This window comes from Rana temporaria, chromosome 13, assembly GCF_905171775.1.
Source record: "Rana temporaria chromosome 13, aRanTem1.1, whole genome shotgun sequence".
Taxonomy (NCBI): Eukaryota; Metazoa; Chordata; class Amphibia; order Anura; family Ranidae; genus Rana; species Rana temporaria.
The window spans coordinates 41,744,724-41,770,177 of NC_053501.1; the positions used below are offsets into that span (position 1 = coordinate 41,744,724).

The 25,454-nt window shown below is 44.8% G+C and overlaps 1 protein-coding gene across 1 annotated transcript in view; it reads right to left on the reverse strand.

The window, feature by feature from the left end:
• Window positions 1-1,889: 1,889 nt before the first annotated feature.
• The window catches only part of LOC120920533 (protein only RNase P catalytic subunit), a 115,537-nt gene continuing 91,972 nt past the window's right edge, over window positions 1,890-25,454 (reverse strand). Inside the window, exons 5-7 of the mRNA XM_040332665.1 lie at window positions 17,751-17,899; window positions 6,652-6,841; window positions 1,890-2,135 (exon numbers count right to left, since the gene is read on the reverse strand). Coding sequence (XP_040188599.1) covers window positions 2,004-2,135; window positions 6,652-6,841; window positions 17,751-17,899 — 471 coding nt within the window. The 3' untranslated portion in view covers window positions 1,890-2,003. The remainder of the gene's footprint in view (window positions 2,136-6,651; window positions 6,842-17,750; window positions 17,900-25,454) is intronic.

Genomic DNA, 25,454 nt, shown 5'->3' on the forward strand with positions numbered 1-25,454 from the left:
ATTGGTCTCCCTCTCATAAAATACCCCAAAGCTGTATTTTTTTGTTTGCAGTGACTCAAAGATATACCGTATGTGGAAAATGCTTAAGAGATCTGGGTAATTTATTACATATGCTCTGGCATTTTTCTAAATTGCATAGGTATTGGCATGCAGTGTTAATTTAGTCAAGGAAAACAGCCTTTTTACAATGTTGAAAACTAAATGAAATGTATATCACATTTTCAACCACTGACTAAATCTATGACGAAATTCATTGTAATGATTGGAGATTGTGAGAAGTCCTAAATCCCATATAACCAGGGAATGTTTAGTATTGGGATTGGAGAGATGAGCTCTATCTTTGCGTTGGAGCCACAGCATATTGGCCACGGATATGGGGTCACTGTCAATGGATTAAACAGCGACCCATAGAGGGGTTTCCACATTGACATGATACTTAGGAAGCTGTGGTAATTGAGCCAAGTAGTGGTAGAAAGAGAAGTACAGTAAGACCAACCCCCCTTTGATTTTTAAGGAAGGTATAGTGTTGATAGAGGTATGCAGGGTTTGGTATTTCCTCATATAAATGACATAACCCTACGTCATAGAAGTCGTAAGAAATAGGATGGTAATGAAATAGGAAGCACTCTAAACAAGTACAAACATTTCGGTAATATCGTCATCTTTATGGCATTAATCCGCCCAATCCATGACAAATGAAGAGAGGACCACTGCTTCATTAGGCTAGTGGTTTGTTTAAATAATGGAGGATAATTAGCTGCGAAGAGGTCTGTCAGGGAAGTCGTGATTTGTACTCCTAAATATAAGATTTGGCGAGATACCCAATTAAATGTAAGGGGGATTGGGCTTGTAGAAGTTTGGTTTGCGTTAAAGAAACATTTAACGCATTTGATTTTGTGGGGTTGACATATAATCCGGAAATACAGTATGTGCAAATCTGTCCAAAAGGTCTAGCAGATTCGGGGTGGACACATGTGCGGGTTAGGAAAATGAGTATGTCATCTGCGAAGCGACAAATTTTATGATGGTGCCCTAAGCGATGAGAAGGATGGGCTAGTGTAGAATCATTGATACACCAAGTCGTATCTTGTGACCTGGGTATAGGGGAGGCTATGGTGGTATAGACTGCACAGTGATCTGTCCACAGGAAGGAATCATTTCAGAGGAAATTATCTTTGGGATCATGCCAGATGGGATAAATATGTGGTCTATACTCGAGGAGTAGTTATGTGGATACCAAGTAGTGCTTGAAGCGTCCTCTAGTAGGATTAAAGGGGTTGTAAAGGTAATTTTTTCCCCCCTAAATAGCTACATTTACCTTAGTGCAGTCCTCCTTCACTTACCTCATCCTTCGATTTTGCTTTTAAATGTTATTATTTCTTCTGAGAAATCCTCACTTCCTGTTCTTCTATCTGTAACTCCACACAGTAATGCAAGGCTTTCTCCCTGGTGTGGAGTGTCGTGCTCGCCCCCTCCCTTGAGGGGGCGAGCAGGAGAGTCAGGATGCTCTCTATGCTGTATAGAGAAAGGAGCTGTGTGTTAGTGGGCATCCTGACTCTCCTGCTCGCCCCCTCAAGGGAGGGGGCGAGCACGACACTCCACACCAGGGAGAAAGCCTTGCATTACTGTGTGGAGTTACAGACAGAAGAACAGGAAGTGAGGATTTCTCAGAAGAAATAAGGACATTTAAAAGCAAAATGGAAGGATGAGGTAAGTGAAGGAGGACTGCACTGAGGTAAAGGAAGCTATTTATGAAACATTTTTTTACCTTTACAACCCCTTTAAGAACAAGCCTACAGTCCCTTATCTTGTTTGTAACCCGGGGACCGCCTGTTTATGGAAAGATTCACTTACATCTGGTGTATGCACACACAAAGACTGTACAACAATAAAAATGGTCTTGCACTTTATTCCCAATGAAGAGAAGTACAAAATAGAAGAAGCTGCTGGTAAAGTTTGAACTGAATGAGTGAAATAAGCACATAGGTATATAACAGGTTATCCTACTCCTCCTTCTTCAGGCATAGCCAGGTCTTTGGCACTTCAAAGCTAGTTCTCGCCACATCTGTTTTGTCATATGGAATATGGTAAGAGGTGTCTGTACTTTGCAATATTGTATCATAGTTAAGAACAGGCTGTACAGAAAAGAAGAAAAAAAAAAGTTAACAGATATTTTTTTTATGTGAAAGCCTCTATTAATAAGCCAATATTATAGGGCCAATCCTCTTAAAGTTTCAGATCTATCAGTTTTTAGTAGATAGTAGAGTAGGGGTTGGCAACCTTGGGCACTCCAGCTGTTGTGAAAGTAGAAATCTCAAGAGGCACTGCAAGACTGACATCCACAGTAATGACTCCATGAGGTAGACGCATGGTGGGATTTGTAATTTCACTACAACTGGAATGCAGGATGTTGTCTACCCATGTACTAAATAATTAAATCTGTCAGCCTCTAGTATCTGAGGACACATATTTATCATCATATTTTATTATACTGCAGCTTACATCGTTAGTCAGGTTAAAAAAAAAAGTTAGTCTAGTTCAACCAAAAAAAATGAAATAAAAATCATACAATCGTATACTCGCAGTTGATCCAGAGGAAGAGGAAAACCCCAGCAGAACATGATCCAATTTGCTACAGTAGGGGAAGAAAATTCCTTCCTGATCCCCCGAGAGGCAATCGGATTTTCCCTGGATCAACTACCTATAAATGTTAGTACCCAGTTATATTATGTACAATTAGGAAAGAATCCAGGCCTTTCTTAAAGAAATCTACTGAGCTGGCCAGAACCACCTCTGCAGGGAGTCTGTTCCACATTTTCACAGCTCTTAGGCCCCGTACACACGAGAGGATCGATCCGCTGAAATTGATCCGTGGATCGGTTTCAGCGGATAGATCCGCTGGTGTGTACGATCCAGCGGATATTTATCCGCGGATATATTTCGGGCCGACCAATTTCCAGCGGATAAAAATTTCTTAGCATGCTAAGAAATCTATCCGCTGGAATCGGCTCCAGCGGATCGATCCGGTGGTCTGTACAGACTCACCGGATCGATCCATCCGAACCCATCCCTCGCATGCGTCGTAATGATTCGACGCATGCGTGGAATTGCTTATATGACAGCGTCGCGCACGTCGCCGCGTCATAATCGCGGCGACGGCGCGACACGTCACCGCGGTGTAAATTCGGTGCGGATTTCGATCCGATGGTGAGTACAATCCAGCGGATCGAAATCCTCAGAGGATTTATCCGCGGAAACGGTCCGGAGGACCGTATCCGTTGATAAATCCTCTCGTGTGTGTACCCGGCATTAGGGCCCTTTCACACGGGACGGATCAGTAACAATCCGCCCCGTGAACCTCCACATAGGTTTTATTTTTAAGATTTTAAAACGTATTGCCCATGGAAATATACTCTGCAGTGAGCTCACATACAGTCGCCTTGATGAATTCGTCTCCAACCTGCCCGAGCACAGCAGACCCCCTTCCTTCAGGTGCAAACCATCTTTAGCATATAGGTTGCACCCCAATAAAAAGTCAGCCCAGTGCTCTAGAAACCCAAACCCTTCCTCCTTACACAAATCCTTGGATGTGGCGGCTTCGTTAGTTTTCTGTTTTTAGGCTTTTTTTTCCTTCATGGTCACCTGGTAATCTGGGCAGTAATTGAGGGTGCCTCCACTCTGCGTGGGAAAGCAACGGAGACACCATTGCACAGCAGCATTAACTGGAGAGGGTAGTGTTAGATGGGCTGTTGGATTTAGTTGGACTTTACATGCAGTAAGTGACTAACACATTAACCCCCGGTTCACACTGCCGTGACTTGTCATGCGACTTGAGAGTTTAAAGTCGCATTACAAGTCATGCCCCATTCTAATCGGTGCGACTCAAGTCGCTCCAACTTAGAAAAAGGTTCATGCACTACTTTTAGTGCAACTGCAACATGACTTGCATTGATTTCTGCTAGAGAAGTTGGATGGAGGCCGCGCTCAAGTCGCGCAGGGATGTCAGATTCAAAGTCGCGGCATTGTGAACATAGGCTAAATCCTAACTGCAGCTTACAATTTTTAAGCAGCTATAGCAACAGCTTTGTTTTTCCTTTTGGCATAAATGTTTTATCCAAATGAATAAAAGCTGACCATTGTGGGTAATGCTTTTTTCTCACTCCTTCTGGTGCGGCTGGTTGGAGGAGACTCTTTCCCACTCCAACAATGGCTAGTGCAGTAGGTGCCAGTGTGTGACATCACTGCACCACTGAATTCATCCCCATTGTTGGCCATCCACATTACAGGGAAGAGTCTGAGCTTTGCTGTCACATGACTTCTATGAAACCAGAAAAAGCTAAAAAAAAAAAGGTATTTACAAGACAATTTGTGATAAAAAAAAATAACATGCAGGGCTATGGCAAGAAAAGGGGAGGGAAAAATGAAATGTTTGTTTGTTTGCCTTTCCTGCTACTTTTAGGGCTCTTTCACACGGGCGGACCGTTTGTCCGCTTTTTCATCCATCCGTCTACCGATGAAAAAGGGACATACATTGGTCCCTATGAGATTGCGGATGTCAGCGGATGAACATCTGCTGACTCCCGATCTCGCCCGGTTCTGTGTTGATCTGATTCCCCCATAGGGGAGAGCGGAGATCTGACAGTGCGGCAACCGCTCTGTCATGGCTCAGCGGAGATCAACGGAGCGATCCCTGCTGAGCAAGCGGAGGTTCCCGTGTGAAAGAAGCCTACGTTTCTGGGTCTGCACACTTGTTGTGGTCATACTGGGGGGGGGTTCTTATATTTCTAATATTCCTTTTGGATTTTTTAATTCAGTCTAATTTCACGTTAAGGAGAACTAAACAGCTAGAACATGGTTGGGAGCACCCAAAACATCTAATAAGGGGAGGAACAGAGTTGGGAATAATTGCAGAGAGATCTCACTATAGAAGTATCCAAGACATTAAAAAAGAAAGAAAGTAAAAAGCGAGTTCATGACGCCTCGAGATCTGATTACAATATATGTGATTCTCTGGACAACTATGGAACAAAAAGTTCATCCTATAATTAAAACTTCACTTTGGGTACACTAAATCTGGCCATTAAAATCTGGTGGTTCAACAGGACTGGACCAATTACAAATGGTGTGTGGCTATCCCTGTTATGTCTGGTACACACAAGTTTTTTTTCTCATTCAACCCAGCGAACAAAAATAACTGACAGCTCCGGTCAAGATGCTGTACTAACCATCCAAAGTTAGTACAGCGATCACCCCAGCTGAGCTGTTGTGTTCTGTCAGGGGCATGCCCCCCGCCAGAACACTTCAATCAGGGCTCTCTGCCATTGGCTGAAAGCGCAGATCGAGAGTCGGATGGCTGCTGATTTTCCAGCATGCTCAGCTGGCATCTGTCAAACAGACCGATATACACACGGGCCAAATGTCAGGCGGTTTTTATTGAACTAGCTGATGTCTACCGACATTTGGCCCGTGTGTACAGGGCTTTAATCAGAAGAAGTCAATTGTTAGATCAACTTCTGTCAAATTGACAAGTTGGAATACTTTTGTTGATAAGCGGCTGAAGCCAATTGGCTGCCGCCACTGATCAGTGTATTCTGACAGCATGGGCCCTGCTGTCAGAATACAATGTCCCAGTGGGGGGGGATTCCACCAAAAAAATAAATACCTAAGCCAATCATTTTTTTATATTGCTATGAGACTGTAGAAACAGGAGTCCCTAAGCAACCTCACATTTCAGGAAGTGCACTGATTTTTCCCACTAGGCATTTAAGAACAATGGGCCAGATTCTCAGCAGAGTTACGACGGTGTATCTCAGGAAACTCCGTCGTATCTCTGTTTTTTGGCCCGGGTATCTATGCGAGTGATTCCTAGAATCATTTTCGCATAGATACGGCCAAGATCCGACAGGTGTAAGTGACTTACACTGTCGGATCTTAAATGTAATTCGCCGCCGGCCGCTAGGTGGCGTTTACGTTCAGGTCTCATTTGTTTATGCAAATGAGCCCGATACGCCGATTCCCGAATGAATTTGCGTCGTGTAGCTGTCGCTTATGTCGTTTGCGTAAGCGTAAGGTTACCCCTGCTACATGAGGGGTAACCTTACGCCAGTCCGCCGTATGCCATGTTAAGTATGGCGTCGGGTCAGCGTCATCTTTTCCCGTGGGGTACGTCGTTTTCCTAAGTCGTTTTTGAATACGTTTTCCGTCGAGAACTGGAGCATGCGCACTGGGCTATTTTAAGCCCGGCGCATGCGCAGTTCGATCGGCACGGGGGCGCGCTTAATTTAAATACAAGCCGCCCCCTTTGAATTACGCGGGGATACGCCGGGCCTTTTACACTACGCCGCCGCAAACTACGGAGCAAGTGCTTGAGGAATACGGCACTTGCTCCAGTAAGTTGCGGCGGCGTAGTGTAAATGGCTTACGCTACGCCCGCCGCAAAAGTACGAGAATCTGGCCCAATGGTACATTCTCCAGGGTCCTGCCTTGGAACAGTTAACATTTATTGAAGTTCTCTATAACATGGCACATCATCACGTTTTGAGTTCAGGTTGGCTTTAAGCCGCATTTAGTGTTTTTTTTAATGATATCTTCCTGGAGCCAGCTTGAAGCTGAGGGAAGAAAGTTTTCTTCAATTTAGAATGTAAAATTTACCTGAAAGCGAGGACTTCCAGGGCCGGAGAGTAATACTAGCTGATGTGCACGCTGCCATTTGAAAAAAAGGAGTTGTGTTTCAGCATCAGGCAGACAAGCTTTGTGGTCCCTTAGGAGGTCTCGGGTCAGAAAACAACAATGGCTGCCAGAGTTTATACATGCATAAAGGAGGAAAGGATCGTCTAATGATCTGCGGAAAGAGGTGAGAGAAATATACACATAAGTTCACTCATACAGACATTGCGGGGGAGATATACTAAAACTAGAGCACTCAAAATCTGGCACAGATGTGCATGGTAGCCAATCAGCTTCAAACTTTAACTTGTTCAATTAACCACTTAAGACCCGGACCAAAATGCAGCTAAAGGACCAGGCCCCTTTTTGCGATTCGGCACTGCGTCGCTTTAACTGACAATTGCGCGGTCGTACGACGTGGCTCCCAAACAAAATTGGCGTCCTTTTTTTCCCACAAGTAGAGCTTTTTTTTGGTGGTATTTGATCACCTTTTCGGTTTTTATTTTTTTGCGCTATAAACAAAATAGAGCGACAATTTTTAAAAAAATGCAAAATTTTTTACTTGTTGCTATAATAAATATCCCCCAAAAATATATAAAAAAAAAAAAATTTTTCCTCAGTTTAGGCCGATACGTATTCTTCTACCTATTTTTGGTAAAAAAAAAATTGCAATAAGCGTTTGATTGGTTTGCGCAAAATTTATAGCGTTTACAAAATAGGGGATAATTTTATTGCATTTTTATTAATTATTTTTTTTTTACTACTAATAGCGGCGATCAGCAATTTTTTTCGTGACTGCGACATTATGGCGGACACTTCGGACAATTTTGACACATTTTTGGGACCATTGTCATTTTCACAGCAAAAAATGCATTGTTTTCTGTGAAAATGACAATTGCAGTTTGGGAGTTAACCACTAGGGGGCGCTGATGGGGTTATGTGTGACCTCATATGTGTTTACAACTGTAGGGGAGTGTGGCTGTAGGTGTGACGTCATCGACTGTGAATCCCTATAAAAGAGATCACACGATCGATGCCGCCGCCACAGTGAAGAACGGGGAAGCCGTGTTTACATACAGCTCTCCCTGTTCTTCAGCTCCGGGGACTCCAGCGGCGATCGGGTCCGCGAGTCCCGCGGCCAAGGTCACGGAGCTTCGGACCGGGTCGCGGGTGCGTGCGCCCGTGACCCACGGCTGGGCATGATACAATCACGTACAGGTACGTGATTGTGCCCAGCCGTGCCATTCTGCCGACGTATATCGCGTTAGGCGGTCCTTAAGTGGTTAAGCTTTGACAATAAAACCTGAAAGCTGATTGGTTTCTTTGCAAAGCTGCACCAGATTTTGCACTCTCTAGTTTTAGTAAATATCTCCCCCTGCAGGTCAGTTCATAGCCTAAATAGTAGCTTATATAAACTGTTATGCCCCTCACTACACGTGACTGATGTGTATTCGGGCACACTGATAACTCTTCTCATACTAATGCATTCCAGTAGGCGCAGAATCCTTATGAACTTTTATTAGCACAAGACAGATTAAAACTGTAATAGATACAAACAGATTACAATTAATAAACAATAATACAATTAGAGCCTCCCTATCTATCTATCTAGAGAGACAAAGTTGCACGTACCGTAGATGCATCGATATGGCTGACGTGAGAAAGAACTCAGCAGACATGTGCTTGCTTGGAAGGAAAAATGGAAAAGAAGGCTGTGGAGGTGCTGCAAAGCCTCATGGGATAGAAATACGGAAGCTTGCATGGACCAAATTAATGAACTATTCTAGCTGACTATATTAACATAGAACAGGTGCAATTAAACAGAAAGTCCACTAGATGGCAGCATTGATTTAATTCAAACTAAAGTCAAAACTATGAAGACGATGAGCCTTATGAATGAAGGCATGACACTCCTCGCCTGGTTTCCCACGGATACCACACATCATGGCACTCCGGAGGAGAGTAACAAAACAAGTTCGGAAACAGGTCTGAGGAAAAGTTTAGGCTGGCCTTGCCTAATGACTTTGAGTTCAACTTTCCTGACGTGTCCATCTTCACTGGGAAACACTTGGGTTATCAGACCCAAAGGCCACTCGTTTCTCCTTGATTGAGAGTCTTTCATGAGAACAATGGCACCAGGCTCTAAGTTGGGCTTGCTGTCTTGCCATTTGTTCCTGGTCTGTAGATTAGACAAGTATTGTTTCTTCCATTTGTTCCAAAAGGTGTCAGCTAACACTTGTACTCTTTTCCATTGACATCTGTATAAGTCCTTTGGGTCGAGATTGACAGAAGGAGCTGTGATCACCTCGACTTTCTGAGTGAGCAAAGTGGAAGGTGTAAGCAGGAAAGGATCTTCAGGATCGTTGGGTATAGATGTCAAGGGTCTGGCATTCATTATAGCTGATACTTCAGCCATGAAGGTTGTCAGAGTCTCATGTGTGAGTTTTGAAGTTCCCAATTGTAGAAACATTGAATCTAGGATTCTTCGAGCTATACCAATCATACGCTCCCAGGCACCTCCCATGTGAGAAGAGTGTGGGGGGTTAAATGTCCATGTACAACCCTGTTCTGAAAGGTATCTCTCAACATATTCTGTGTCAAGGTTTGAAGTGATATTCAATTCTTTGCAAGCTCCAACAAAGTTGGTTCCTCTATCAGAGCGTATGTGCTTGACAGGGCCTCTAATAGAGATGAAACGTCTCAGGGCATTGATGAAGCTGGATGTGTCTAAGGACTCAATTACTTCTATGTGTACAGCTCTGATGCACATGCAAGTAAACATGACAGCCCAGCGTTTGCTGTTGGCACTGCCTCCTCTGGTTTGACGTGTGATGACAGCCCAAGGCCCAAACACATCAAGACCGACGTTTGTGAAAGGGGGTTCTGTACTGAGACGGTCTGCAGGAAGGTTGGCCATTTTCTGGGTTTGGAAAATACCACGAAGCTTACGACAGGTGATACATTTGAAAATGGTTTTACTCACAAGTCTCTTGGCTCCCACTATCCAGAGTCCAGCCACACGCAAAGCTCCTTCCGTGAACAAACGTCCTTGATGTTTTGTCTGTGTGTGGTAGTGTTCCACAAGTAAAGAAGCAACATGGTTATTTGGTATTATGACAGGATTGCTTTCACCAGTATCAAGTCCTGCATTTGAAATGCGCCCTCCAACTCTTAACAGTCCTTCATTGTCTATAAAGGGGTTGAGTTTCCTTAGAGGACAGTTCTTTGGAATGCTCTTGTTATATTGAAGACATTCTAGTGTTAGTGCATAAGTCTCTTGTTGGATACAGCGGATGATTACATTTTTTGCTTCTGTGAGCTCATCTACTGTATATGGTTTGTGGCAATAATGCCAACCTTTGCAACAACTTGGTCTTGTAGGGGTGTCTTTAAAGGATCTGGCTATGTGAACCAAGAAAGCTGTAGCTCTTTGTAAGGATTTCCAAGTGGAGAACTTATCGAAGCGCTTGGATCTCAACAGTTGGTTAGAAATTGTTGTATGTAGTGTGGAAACCTGAGGACGGATGTCTGAGTCAGATTCAGGTTCTAACAGTTCATAAGTCTCCCTTTGTGGAGTGGTAGGCACTGACTTGTACAGGAAGGGTGGTCCTGTGAGCCATGTAGTGTCTTTGAGACGGGATGCTGGCACAGACCTTGTGGCATGATCTGCTGGGTTATGATCAGTTGAGACATAACGCCACTGTGTGGGCTGTGTAGACTTCCTGATCCTTAGGACTCTGTTGTGCACATAGACATAGAATCTCCTACTTTCGTTGTAAATGTAGCCCAACACTACCTTGCTGTCTGTGTAAAACTCTGTATCCTCGAGTTCTATATCCATCTCAGATGTAATAAGTTCTGCTAGTTCTACTGCTAATACAGCAGCACACAGTTCCAATCTTGGAATGGTGGTTTCAGGACATGGTGCTAGCTTGGCCTTGCCCATAACGAACCCAATATGAATTTGGCCCTCGATGTCTACTGACTTGAGGTAGGTTACTGCTCCTATTGCTTTGACTGAAGCATCGCAGAATACACATAACTTTCTAGACTGAACCCTTTCAGGAGGAAAGTGGGTGTATGGTCTATGTATGTGTAGGTTAGATAAAGTCTTTAAAGAGTCTCTCCATGTTACCCATAATGTCTCTTTCTCAGGAGGTAGTGGAGAATCCCAATCACATGTGTCTGCAGTAAGCTCTCTAAGCATAATCTTACCTTGGACGGTCACCGGTGCTGCGAACCCGAGTGGATCATACAGGCTGTTGATGGTGGATAGGACACCTCGCCGAGTGAAGGGTTTTGGCTCTTGGTCGACCTGAAAGGTAAGGGTGTCAGTCTTGAGGTCCCAGTTGAGTCCTAGGCTGCGTTGCATAGGAAGGGAGTCTGTAGCTAAGTCCAGATCTTTGAAGTCACTGGCATAATCTTGAGAAGGGAAGGCCTCCATGACGACCTTGCTGTTTGATGCTATCTTATGCAGTCTAAGATTTGAAGAGGCAAGTGTGCTTTGAGTCCTCTTGAGTAGACTTATAGCAGCTTCAGGTGAAGAAAGTGATTTCAGACCATCATCTACATAAAAGTCTCTTTCAATAAACTGTGTAACGTCTTTCTCACCTTCTTGAGCGGATAGCTTAAGTCCGTAGATGGCAACAGCAGGGGATGGACTGTTACCAAAAACGTGCACTTTCATGCGGTATTCTGTAATGTCTTTAGTAGGGTCATTGTCTTTGAACCATAGGAATCTCAAGAAGTTCCTGTGTTCTTCCTTGACTTGGAAGCTGTGAAACATTTGCTGTATGTCTGCAACTATGGCAACTGCTTCCTTGCGGAACCTGATGAGAACACCAATAAGTGTGTTGTTGAGATCTGGTCCCTTTAGGAGGACATCATTTAGTGAGACCCCTTCGTGCTGAGAGCTGGAGTCAAACACTACCCGGATTTTACCTGGCTTCTTGGGGTGGTAGACACCGAAGATTGGTAGGTACCAGCACTCTTCTTTGTCTTTTAAAGGTGGGGCTATCTCAGCATGGTCATCCTCAAACATCTTACTCATGAATGAGAAGAAATGCCCTTTCATTTCTGGCTTTCTTTGAAGATTGCGTTTAAGGGAAGAAAAGCGCTTTAAAGCTTGTTCTCTGTTGTTAGCAAGGCAGGGTCTCTGTGCTTTGAAAGGCAGGGGTGCTACCCAGCTGTTTTCATTGTTTTTGTGGAATCCCTGTTTCATTATTTCCAAGAAGATATGATCTTCAATTGATGGGGCAAGTTGGTGAGTTTCTTTAGTCCCTTGGAAAACTGAGCATCCTAAACGATCTCTGTCTTCATCACAAAGAAGATTAGCGGTGTAAGGGTTGGAATGAATTACACTGGCAGGCTTCTCTCTTACGAGGAATCTGTTGGTACAAGGCTGAAATAAGGATGGACGCCCACCCTCTAGTGTCTTTGTAAAGAGAGAGTTCACGCTGGTTGGTTTGTGAACACTCCCTAGGCATACGTTGCCTATGATGACCCATCCGAGATCTAGCTTCTGGGCATAGGGGGAGTTGTGGGGACCATTGATTTGTTTTCTCACCTTGTGAACTCTGATGATGTCCCTCCCAAGGAGAAGTGCTATCTCAGCCTGGGGATCCAGTTCAGGGATGAGGTGTGCTATGCCCTTCAGATGTCTGTGATGAAGTGCCACCTCTGGTGTAGGGATCTCCTCTCTTTCAGTTGGGAACTGATTGCACTCGATTAGAGTTGGCAGAGGCAGGGTTGTCTGACCATCAAAGGATTCGATTTGGTAACCGATGGCTCTTCTCCCAGTTTCTTCACTTACCCCTGTACAAGTCTTGAGTAAGTATGAAGAGTTTGCTTCCTTGATTTTGAAGGTGTCAAAGAAGGTTGAGCTGGCGAGTGATCTGTTGCTTTGATCGTCCAGGATCACGTATAGCTTCACTGCTTTTTCTCTGTGGCCTGTGGGGTAAACTGTAACAAGACAAATCTTGGAGCAGGATTTGTTAGACGAACCTTCTCCACATACTTGGGTGCACTGGGGTGTAACTACAGGAGGTACTGTGTCTTGTTGCTCCTCGCCGTGCTCTTCCACCTGGAGTGAGGGGGTAAGAGTCCATGGCGCTGGCCCTGGATGTAGAGCTGTGTTGTGTTCTGTGCTGTTACACTCAGAGCAGTTGATGCTCACCTTACAGTCTTTACCGATGTGTGAAGTTGATGCGCAGCACCTGTAACAAATTCTGTTTTCTTTGAGGAAGGTTCTGCGATCTTGGAGAGTCTTTTCTCTAAAACCTCTGCACTTTGACAATGAATGAGGCTTCTTGTGAAGAGGGCACTCTCTGCTTGGATTCTCAGCTGGAGATACACTTGTTTTGCGTACTGCAACAGGTGTGACTTTGAAGTTGCGGGTTAGAGCAGGCTTACTTGGCCTAGGGAGAGCAGAGTCAGATGATGAGATGTCAAAACTAGGATCATTTTTAACCTTTGCTTGATGGCGAATAAAGTCCACAAAATAAGAGAATGGTGGGAAGGGAACGTTGTGCCTTTGCTTGTAGTTGGAGCCTCGTGTAATCCAGGTTTCTTGAAGGCTGTAAGGTAGCTTCTGCACTATAGGGTTAACACTACGGGCTGTGTCCAGAAAGGCAAGGCCTGGCAAGTCTCCTTCTGATTTGGCTATTTGGAGTTCTGTCACTAGGTCACTCAATTCTCTCAGCTTCTGGTAGCCTTTGTTAGAAATCTTGGGAAAGTCCTCTATTCTTTTAAAAAGAGAGTTTTCTAGAACTTCTGGGGAACCGTAACATTCATCAATCCTCTCCCATATCATGCTCAGCCCTTTGGTTGGGTAATTGATGTTAATGTCTCTGATTCTCCTTGCATGCTCTGATGACTCATTCCCCAGTGATTGGACTAAGAGATCGGCTTCCTCACTTGCTTTAAAACCAAGATCCCTAATTGCATTTCTGAAGGACGAACGCCATGCTCTATAACTTTCAGGGCGATCGTTAAACTTTGCAAGTCCTTTTGCTAACAGTTCACGTCGTGCTAAGAGCTTGAAGAAATCTGACATACCTTGATCGTTGTGTGAGTAGCCAGGGGGCGCTTTGTTGTGCCAGGAACTTGTGGAGTAGACGCGGTCATCAGAGATGCTGTCGCTGGGTCTTTTAACTTGTTGTTCTTCATTTTCGACTTGGTCAACTGTGGCGTAGTGCTTTGATAGCCTGGATGCAGAATGTGCTGAAAACTGACTAAGTGCAGGTTTACTTTCTTGCTTGATATAAGGCGTGTGAATGGCGGGAGTTGATTCCGCTCTTGGCGCTGTAAGCGGGCAGTTGTCTGGTTTGGCGTGTCGCCGCACATATTCTGAGGTACGCTCTGTACTGTCATGAGGAACGGATTCTTCCCCTAGCACGTTGCTGTGCCGCTCACTGGTGGGCTTTGCAAGTTCTTCTAGGATGTCTGCCTCGGCTGCAGCAGCCGCTGACTCCTTCTCTGCAGCTAGTTTCTCTAATGCAGTTTCCATGCGTAACTTCTCTAATGCAGTTTCCATGCGTAACTTCTCAGATTCAGTTTCCATGCGTAACTTATCTAATTTGATTTGCATCTCTTTTTCAGCAAACCTAGCCTTTACTTCGGCCTCTTTTGCTGCAAAGTCAGCTTTCACCTTGGCAGATTCTGCCTTTGCGCGGGCAATGGCGATTGTTTCACTTTTCACTGACCTCCTTGAGCTCGTGGAGTAAACTTCTGACCTTGTCACGAGGTGCTCTGACTTTGTCTGCGACATGATGTCTAGCTGTATATGGGAGCTGCTAACTCTGATGTCTCTTTGGGGTTCTATGTGGAAGCTGTGCTTAGAAGCCTTGGTTTCTATGGCGTTCTGTATGCTGGCCGTGCTTAGAAACCTTTGTTTTGCTGGAAGTTCTGTATGCTAGCCATGTTTAGAAGCCTACGTTTTACTGTTATGCCCCTCACTACACGTGACTGATGTGTATTCGGGCACACTGATAACTCTTCTCATACTAATGCATTCCAGTAGGCGCAGAATCCTTATGAACTTTTATTAGCACAAGACAGATTAAAACTGTAATAGATACAAACAGATTACAATTAATAAACAATAATACAATTAGAGCCTCCCTATCTATCTATCTAGAGAGACAAAGTTGCACGTACCGTAGATGCATCGATATGGCTGACGTGAGAAAGAACTCAGCAGACATGTGCTTGCTTGGAAGGAAAAATGGAAAAGAAGGCTGTGGAGGTGCTGCAAAGCCTCATGGGATAGAAATACGGAAGCTTGCATGGACCAAATTAATGAACTATTCTAGCTGACTATATTAACATAGAACAGGTGCAATTAAACAGAAAGTCCACTAGATGGCAGCATTGATTTAATTCAAACTAAAGTCAAAACTATGAAGACGATGAGCCTTATGAATGAAGGCATGACATAAACACTGCTGGTCAGTAGATGCATACAAATGTAGCTTATAATAGACACTGCTGAACTACACTACACAGAAATGGTAGCTCATCCAGACACTGTTGGTCAATGAATATACAGTATCTCACAAAAGTAAGTACACCCCTCACACTTTTGTAAATATTTTATTATACCTTTTCATGTGACAACACTGAAGAAATGACACTTTGATACAATGAAAAGTAGTGAGTGTACAGCTTGTATAACAGTGTAAATTTGTTGTCCCCTCAAAATAACTCAACACACAGCCATTAATGTCTAAACCGCTGTGAGTGCACCCCTAAGTGAAAATGTCCAAATTGGGCCCAAAGTGTCAATATTTTGTGTGGCCACCATTATTTTCCAGCACTGCCTTAACCCTCTTGGGCATGATGTCGTCATGGAGAAGTGGAAGAGGACACCAGTGGCAACCAGTGAAGCTCTGGTGTCCTCTTCTACTCCTCCTTCATGATGACATCACGGAGCTGGTGGATGTTGGAGACCTTGCGCTCCTCCACCTTTCATTTGAGGATGCCCCACAGATGCTCAATAGGGTTTAGGTCTGGAGACATACTTGGCCAGTCCATCACCTTTACCCTCAGCTTCTTTAGCAAGGCAGTGGTCGTCTTGGAAGTGTGTTTGGGGTCATTATGTTGGAATACACTGCCCTACGGCCCAGTCTGTGAAGGGAGGGGATCATGCTCGGCTTCAGTATGTCACAGTACATGTTGGCATTCATAATTCCCTCAATGAACTGTAGCTCCCCAGTGCAAGCAGCACTCATGCAGACCATGACACTCCCACCACCATCCTTGGCTGTAGGCAAGAAACACTTGTCTTTGTATTCCTCATCTGGTTGCCGCCACACACGCTTGACACCATCTGAACAAAAGAGGCTTTCTTCTGGGAGGCCAGGCATGCAGACCAATTTGATGCAGTGTGCAGCGTATGGTCTGAGAACTGATAGGCTGACCCCCCACACCTTCAACCTCTGCAGCAATGCTGGCAGCCTCTGGATATGATGCTGAGCATGTGCACTCAACTTCGTTGATTGACCATGGCGATGCCTGTTCTGAATGGAACCTGTCCTGTTAAACTGCTGTATGGTCTTATCCACTGTGCTGCAGCTCAGTTTCAGGGTCTTGGAAATCTTCTTATAGCCTAGGCCATTTTTTGTAGAGCAACAATTCTTTTTGTTCAGATCCTCAGAGCGTTCTTTGTCATGAGGTGACATGGTGAACTTCCAAAGACCAGTATAAGAGAGTGAGAGCGATGACACCAAATTTAACACACCTGCTCCCCATTCACACCTAAGCAATGTTACACTATTGTGCCACATGACACCGGGAGGGAAAATGGCTACTTTGGCCCAATTTGGACATTTTCACTTCGGGGTGTACTCACTTTTGTTACCAGAGGTTTAGACATTAATGGTTGTGTGTTGCGTGAAGGGACAGCAAATTGACACTGTTATACAAGCTGTACACTCACTACTTTACAGTGTAGCAAAGTGTAATTTCAGTGTTGTCACAAAATGATAGCTCATACAGATACTGCTGGGTCAGTGTAAACACTTTTATTAGGTCATAAAACCATTGTGAGGATGGTGCATATGAATACAATTGCACATATAAACACAATGCTGGGTTAGTGTATATACATAGGCTAGCCTAGTGCCAGATCAGTTCTTAAAGCAGAACCTCGCCGACACATCAATTCCCTGATACGACGCCACCTTCCCAGGTCTAGCCTGTGCACAGATGCACCACCAGTTTTTGCCAGGCATTTGGAACCCAGCAAAGACCAGCAGAGCCACTGCGCATGCCTACAAAATGTCCCCAGTTGCTAGAGTTGTGCAGGCTAGTTGTTGGCGGTGGGAGCATTTGTGCGCATGCATAGAAATCCCACATGCACACATAGACAACACACTGCTTCTTGGGATAGCTGTGATATAGCAATCCCAGGAGCCAGCAGGGCCTGGCCTAGGCAAAAAATCAGGAAGTGCTTCCATGCAGCAAAAAAATACACAAGAAGGTACAAATGATGATGAATATTTTTAAACATTTTTGTAACAGCGAGGTGGGAAGACTAAAAAGTGAAAATATGGCTATAAGGAGTTAAAGTGGGTTTAAGGGCAGAAGTTTTTTTTTTTTTTTATCTTAGTGCATTCTATACATTAAGATGAAAACCTTCAGTGTGCAGAAGCCCTCATCAGCCCCCCAATAGTTACCTGAGCCCCATCTCGAACCAGCAATGCTGCACGAAAGCCTCGCCTGTCCGGGACTCTCCCTCCTGATTGGCTGAAACACAGTAGCGTGCACCATTGGCTCCCGCTGCTGTCAATGAAAGTCAGTGAGCCAATGAGGGGAGAGAGGGGACAGGTGACGAGCCACGGCTTTGTGTCTGAATGGACACATGGAGCTGCAGCTCAGCTCGGGTGCCCCCATAGAAAGCTCCTTGCTGTGGGGGCACTCGGCAGGGACCAGGAGTGCCCGCGAGGGACAAAAGAAGGCTGCTCTGTGCAAAACCACTGCACAGAGCAGGTAAGTATAATATGTTTGTTATTTAAAAAAAAACAAAAAAAACAAGACTTTAATAATCACTTCTAAAAAGTTATAATGACCAAAATGATACTCACATATTGTCAAGGAAAAAGCAGTCAGCATATCCCTTCAAGCGCTGAATGTCCTGCTTTTGCCATTTCTTAGAGGGGAATAACATGTGTTTCCTCCCCAACACCAGAATACGTTTCCCCCTTGCTGCCAGACTAGAGACCACATCCAAGAGCTGAAACAAGACAAAAAAATAATAAGAATACACTGTGCAAAATGTTAGAGAGAATGTGATGTATCTGAGCAATAAAGTTTCTCTTTATGTGCTATTGGGTGTGCTGGTGAGCATATGTGTGATGTCATAGTTAGTTAAATACAGCACGTCCTCTATAAATCTCTCTATTTAATACAACAAAAAATATGGAAGAGCAAGCGCATAAAAAGATAAACGCGTATGCAACCCCAAAACGCAAATGGAATCCATTGCAGCTTTCTAGTCCATTGCTGCATTAATTTTCTTCTTTTCAGGCTAAGACCAGTTTCAGCAAGTACAGAAAATACATGTTGATACTGACAGATATACTGTACAGTGTCACTGTCACCTCCTGTGAAATGAACTGGAAGCATAAAACAATGTTATTTTATATGTGTAAACTACTAATCCAATCATTCCCCATGTAATGGAGCTGACAAATTTGAAGTCCAACCCAGGTGGTAATCGTGGCTGCCTCCCAGGGGCAGACTGACAACTCATGGGGCCCCCGGGCAATAGAAGATTATGGGGCCCCCGGAGCTTACAGATGACCACCACGCCAGGAGGCAGTGCAGAGGCGGGGCAGCTAAAATCTCTAGATTTTCACATCAAAAGCATGTCAGTTTCGGACATATCAGGGACAGATGTAAAAAAAACACAGATTTTTACATACTGTCCCTGGTTTTACTGAGCCTGGCAACCCTGATGGGGCCCCCTAGTGGCATGGGGCCCTCGGGCAGTGCCTGAGTGACTCAATGGTCAGTCCGCCCCTGCTGTCTCCACATAAACAGTGGAGAAATAAGTGTAGCCAACCAGGGACAAGTAGTATGTTATTGACAGGATTACCAGGTGAAAAAAAAAGCTAATGCAACCGCCACATCTAAGGACGGGTAAGCTGCAATACATTACATTTTGTTTTGAGATTTAAATACTCTTTACGTCATATAAAAAATGAATTTAAACACTGCAATAAGAACTTAAAAGAAGAAGTATAGCACAAACTATTTTGGCTTTACTTCTCCTGAGAATCACAAGAGTGCAGTCCATTCTGTATTCCTATGACCCATTTTCAGCTGACAGCAGGCTAAAATCGACTGTCGGCTGACGTCACTCAGCAGAGCCAGGCTCGGTAAAGATCTTGGGCCGGATTCAGAAAGAGATACGACGGTGTATCTCCTAATACGCCGTCGTATCTCTGAGTTCCGACGGTCGTATCTATGCGACTGATTCAGAGAATCAGTTACGCATAGATATCCTTAAGATCCGCCAGGTGTAAGTGTTTTACACCGTCGGATCTTAGGCTGCAATTCCAGGCTGGCCGCTAGGTGGTGCTTCCGTATTTTTACGCGAGGAATATGCAAATGAGGATTTACGCCGATTCAGAAACGAACGACCGCCCGGCGCTTTTTTTTTACGTCATTTGCTTTCGGCTTTTTCCGGCGTATAGTTACCCCTGCTATATGAGGGGTAGCTAATGTTAAGTATGGCCGTCGTTCCCGCGCCGAGTTTTAAAATTTTACGTCGTTTGCGTAAGTCGTTTGCGAATACGGCTGGACGTAATTTACGTTCACGTCGAAAGCAATGACGTCCTTGCGACGTCATTTAGAGCAATGCACACTGGGATATTTTACGGACGGCGCATGCGCCGTTCAACTAAAACGTAAAAAAACGCGGGGTCAACACACATTTAAATAAAAAACGCCCCCTACATCCCCATTTGAATTACCCGGCCTTACACCGCAACACATACGTTACACCGCCGTAACTAAGGGCGCAAGTTCTTTCTGAATAAAGGTCTCTAGGTCAGTCCCCTCCCCCTACAGTTAGAAACACACCTAGGGAACACAATTAACCCCTTGATCGCCCCCTAGTGGTTAACCCATTCCCCGCCAGTGACATTTTTACAGTAATCGGTGCATTTTTATAGCACTGATCGCTGTATATGCAATGCAATGCAATGGTCCCAAAAATGTGTCAAAAGTGTCTGATGTGTCCGCCATAATGTCGCAGTCCCGATATCCTGATAAAAATCACAGATCGCCGTCATTGCTAGTAAAAAAAAAAAATAATAATAATAAAAATGCTATAAATCTATCCCCTATTTTGTAGACGCTATAACTTTTGTGCAAACCAATCAATATACGCTTATTGTGATTTTTAATACTAAAAATATGCCTAAACTGAGGAAAAGTTAGCTTTTTAAAAAATAAATAAAAAATGGGGATATTTATTATAGCAAAAAGTACAAAACTATGGCCCAGATTCACAAAGCACTTACGCCGGCGTATCTCAAGATACGCCGCGTAAGTGTGCGCCGTCGTATCTATGCACCGCGCCCATAAACTGAGATACGCCTGAAAATAGGCTTCATCCAACCGACGTAACTTTCCTACGCCGGCGTATCGTGGGCGCATATTTACGCTGGCCGCAAGTGGCGCTCCCATTGATTTCCTATTCAAATATGGAAATGAGGGACATACGTCGATTCACGAACGTACTTGCGCCCGGCGCATAATATACGCGGTTTGCGTAAGTCGTACGTCCGGCGTAAAGTTATTCCCCATATATGAGGCGCAACTCATGCGAAGGTATGGACCAGGGAACACAGCCGTTGTATTTTACGTCGTTTACGTAGTAGGTGAATAGGGCTGGGCAGTGCCCTGTCGTATCTTAGGGAGTAGTTTCGACGTGATTCTGAGCATGTGCACTGGGATACGTCCACGGGACGGCGCATGCGCCGTTCATTTTAAAGCGGGATTCCACCCGCAATAAATTTTTTTTTAAAGTCAGCAGCTACTAACAGTGTAGCTGCTGACATTTACTAAGGACACTTACCTTGTCCTACGTGCCCGCGCTGATGGCCCCCCGATGCCGATCCCACGATTGATGCAGGTCCCGTGCCGCCATTCACACTAGAGGGAAACTGGCAGTGAAGCCTTACGGCTTCACTGCCCATTTCCTACTACGCCTGTGTGAGTCTCGTGCCGGCTTGTGAATGGGCGGCTGCTCTCTGAGAACACACACAGTTCCCAGAAAGCAGCGCGCCCCATTCACTAGGAGAAGAAGAAGAAGAAAACATTCCGCGGTGCCGAAGAGGCAGATTACGGACTTCCGCATAGCAACAGGTATTTCGGGTGAGTATAAATTTACTTTTATTTTATTTTATTTTTTTAGTACTTTTGGCCAAATGTTGTTTTCCTGGGTGGAACTCCGCTTTAAGTACTTGTATGGCACTCGGCCCATCATTTGCATGGGGTCACGCCTCATTAGCATGGCTCACGCCCACCTACAACGGCTTACGCCGAGGGAACCCAGCGCCGTTTGGGAGGCAAGTGCTTGGTGAATTCGGTGCTTGCCTTTCTGCGCTACGTCGGCCTAACGTATATGGGATACGCTACCCCGGCATAAAGATGAATTTAGATGACGGATAAGCTTAAAAAAATGTATTTTTTTTTATAAGGTTCAGTAACATTCATGGGGTTTCCAGAAATAAATCAAGAGCTATAAGGTTGCAAAGATCACCTGTCTAAGCCCTTGAGTCTTTATGGTAGAAGGCACACCTACACTCTATATATAAAGTAGCTGCACATTCTCAGTGGGAACAAAGTGCAAGCAAGGTATTGCACTCGTTCTGAAACCGTGAATGTAGATACACTGGGGAATTTTGAAACTTTCATTGCTGAGATGTGACATGAAATGCTTTTAAACTGTTACTGTTAATCTTGTTGAGGACAGCAGCGTTAACTCAGGGAACTTCCACAGGATTTCCTCTTCTTGGTTCTAGAAGGAAGTCGCTCATCTGCCACGGCTCTCACAATAAGTAAATTCAACTAAATATCTCAACTACACTGACATTATACAGAACTTATATTACACATAAACCACTATGAGGAAATCATAAAATATACAAAGATATTTTCAGTTGTTTGAGGAAAAGGCATATGACCACATAAACCACAAAGGGAGACGTACAGCAAACGGAAAGACGAGGGCACCGCAAATGGATCAGAAACAAATGGCATTTTGAAAGTACAAGCTTGCACAGGGATCAGTTTAGGATACCGTAGTGCAAGCATTATGGCATCTGCGCTAAGACACCCAAGGTCTTGTGCGAGCGGAGTGCTAAAAATGACGCTTTTAGGGACGTCTGGCGTCTTTTTTTCTGCCTCTACCTTTCATGCAAGCCATGCAAACATAGGTGTTTAGAGCAGGGGCATTTAGAGGCCCAAAAAAATAGCTTGACACTTCTAAATGTGCGTTAAAGTGGTTGAAAAAAACCAACCTGCAAGATAAAGGCATAGTGAGCTAATATGTATTGCATACTAGCTCATTATGAAATACTTACCCTAGAACAGGGGTGCCCAATCTTTTAAAGAGTGAGGGCCACTTAAGCAACTTGGTAACCAGTTGCGGGCCAAAATGAGCAGAGCGGGCAGATGACAGGTCACGGCTACGCTATAGGCCCTCCAATCTGCCCAGATGGAAGGGGACGAATTCCTTTCTGTTTTTCGGATTGGAGGTAGGTGGGCGTAAACAGACATCTGTCGCTCTATAGAGGGGAATGGTCCCAATTGGTCAGGCTGATCGTGTTAAAAGGGCCTAAGACTCTTTCACACTGATGTGCTGCGGTTTACCCACACTGCGGGTGCAGCTTAGTGCATCTGTGTCTATCCTGCGGGTTAGCTGAACTTTACCATATACTCCCCCTGTGGTAGAAGCCGGCGCTGTAGAGGATGCATTGGCTTATGGGGCTTTGCTCTGCAGCCTTTCTTCCTCTACCACCAGCTTCATTCACAACACTGATGCTACGGTATGGCAAGTCTCAACCTGCAATCTGGCCATGCCAACCCGCCATTCTAGAGCAGGAGGTCGCGGGCCACATCAGAGGGCTCCGCGGGCTACTGGTTGGCCACCCCTGCCCTAGAACGAAGCTGTTGCAGTGATCCCCATACACCTTTGTGACCAGCAGCATGTCTCCTGGAGTTATTTTCGGGGTCGCGGGCTCCGGCGCTCTGATTGGCCGGAGCCGCGATGACGTCACTCCCGTGCATGCTCGTGGATGCCATTGGTCACGGCACAGCCACTGAAGAAACGCCACAAGCGAGCCGTTTCTCCAGTGCACATGTGTCGATGACAGTGAATATCTCCTGAACGGTGCAAGTTTTAGGAGATATTCACGGTAAAAGTGGTAGTAATAGGTTTACAACCACTTTAAGGCTAGGTGCATCAAGCTCTTAAGCGTTATTTCATTTTAGTGGCCAAAAAAAAATTATATTCTAAAAGGTGAAATGAGTTAACAACCAAGCTATTGATTTGCCCTAACAGGCCTAGACACACATTTACAAGTGCTGCTGCCAGGAGGAAAGGCATTTAGGGAGCTGAGAAAAACTCTGGTGTGCATGGGGCCTGAAAGTGCGCTATTGTAACACATTGTGCTTCTGATGCATTTGAAATAAGTTTACTTGTGGTTTAAGTGCATTTTTGTTGCGCTGCATTGAACTGCTTTATTGTGTATATACCAGACATGACAGCATTAAAGATGGTGGCAGGAAGGGGAAACACTTTTTTAACTTTATTTAAACTGCACAATCACATGCAGATGCTTTGTGTCGGGAAGCACTATATAACGTTGCTACAGCAATTCGCTGTGCAAAATGATGCATGCATTATTTTAGTGCAACATCAGACAGCGCAGTGGATGGGTGTAAACAGCACCGATTTAAACAAATGTTATTTCCCTTGCTATTGCTTTGTGGTTGGATTGGGGAACTGCCACTTAAAAGAGAAATTTGAGGTATCGAAAAAAATATACATTCATACTCACCTCTATGCTGCAGCTGTCCCACCCCAGCTCTAAGGCCCCGTACACACGTCCGAGGAACTCGACGTGTCAAACACATCGAGTTCCTCGTCGAGTTCAGTGTTGAAGCCGCCGAGGATCTCGGCGGGCCGACTTTCCTCATTGAACAACGAGGAAATAGAGAACATGTTCTCTATTTGGCCCGACGAGTTCCTCGTCGGCTTCCTCGCTGAAAAGTGTACACACGAGAATCCAGCTCCGATCGAGTTTCTGGCTGAATTCTGCCGAGAAACTCGGTCGTGTGTACGGGGCCTAAGACTGAAAACTGAGTGATCATATGACAGCTGATTGTTCAGTTTAATACTGGTGGGTGGATGCACTGGACATCTTTGTCCCCATTGTGCCCCCCAGTGCGCCCCTCCAGGTTCATCTGCCCTCTACCTATTATTATGCATGTTCTTCTACTATGGAGATTATAGTTAGGGCTGGAGACAATACTGGGGTGCCGAGAAGGGGCCCTGCAGCATATGTGTGCAAACTAAACCCTGGTTTTAACGCATACTGTTAGACAGGATAATTAGGTTTGTTGCAGGCTGGTCGGTAAGTTGAATGGGAATTTTCTTTGGTTTTGTTTGACATGCGTCCAGCCTTCCATGTGCTCCTTGCTGTGAAGACCAGTTATAGGAGGGGGCAGTGCCCATTTGTTTGTACTGTTGGAATACTGGTGAGGGGATGCACTGGACGCCTTTGCCGCCATTGTGCTAGGTGTCCACTGTGCCCCCATGCCTTTAAAGAGGGGTAGGCTCCCTCCAGGATAATCCGTCCAAGATAATACAGTTGGTTGCATGCTGGCTGGTAAGATGAGCTTGTTCCTCATATAAACCCAGATTCTATCCATAACTTTGTTTTGGGGAAGGTTTATATTCTCTGTCTGCGTCCCACTGGGGAGCTTTCACATCACTTTGTATTCTGGCGACACCCTTTCTTCCTGGATGTCTCCTGGAGTTATTTTCGGGGTCACGGGCTCCGGCATTCTGTACGCTCGGTTTACTTGGCAAGAACCAGCAAGAAAACTGCCTGCAACGCTTTCTTGCTGAGTATACCGAGCGTGTGTACAAGGCTTTCAGGATTCTCAACAAGAAAACTGCCCAGAATCTAGACGAGAAAAATAGAGAACATGTTCGCAAGATTCTCTGCAGTTTTTCCTGCCGAGAAACCTGAGAGTGTGTATACTTACCTGGTCGCCGTGGAAACCCACGCATGCTCGAAATGACTTTGACGCATGCGCGGTAGCTTCCTAGGCATAGGTAGGGTGCAGCAAGATGGCGGCGACGGCATCGAATGCGACGAGCACATGCTCGTCACTGTATTCTTGACCTTCAAGAGAACAGTTCTTTTGAAAGGTCTGTGTGTACACTCGGGCGGCAAGAGATTCTTGCCAAGAATCTCGTCGGGAAAAACTACGTTTTTTTCCCGACGAGATTCTTGCCCGTGTGCACGAGGCCGAAGAGAGTAAAAATCTACTCAATGGGAAAACAGACAGAAAACAAAGCACAACTGCAAAGGTTTTATAAACTTTTCAAGGACCAATTAGTTATTTTGACTAATTACATAATATCCTTTAGATTGTAAGCTCCATGAGCAAGACCCTCCTATATTGAACTGTTTTGTAATCATACTTTTATATTGTAAAGGACTGAGCAGACTGTTGGTGCTATATAAATCCTGTATAATAGC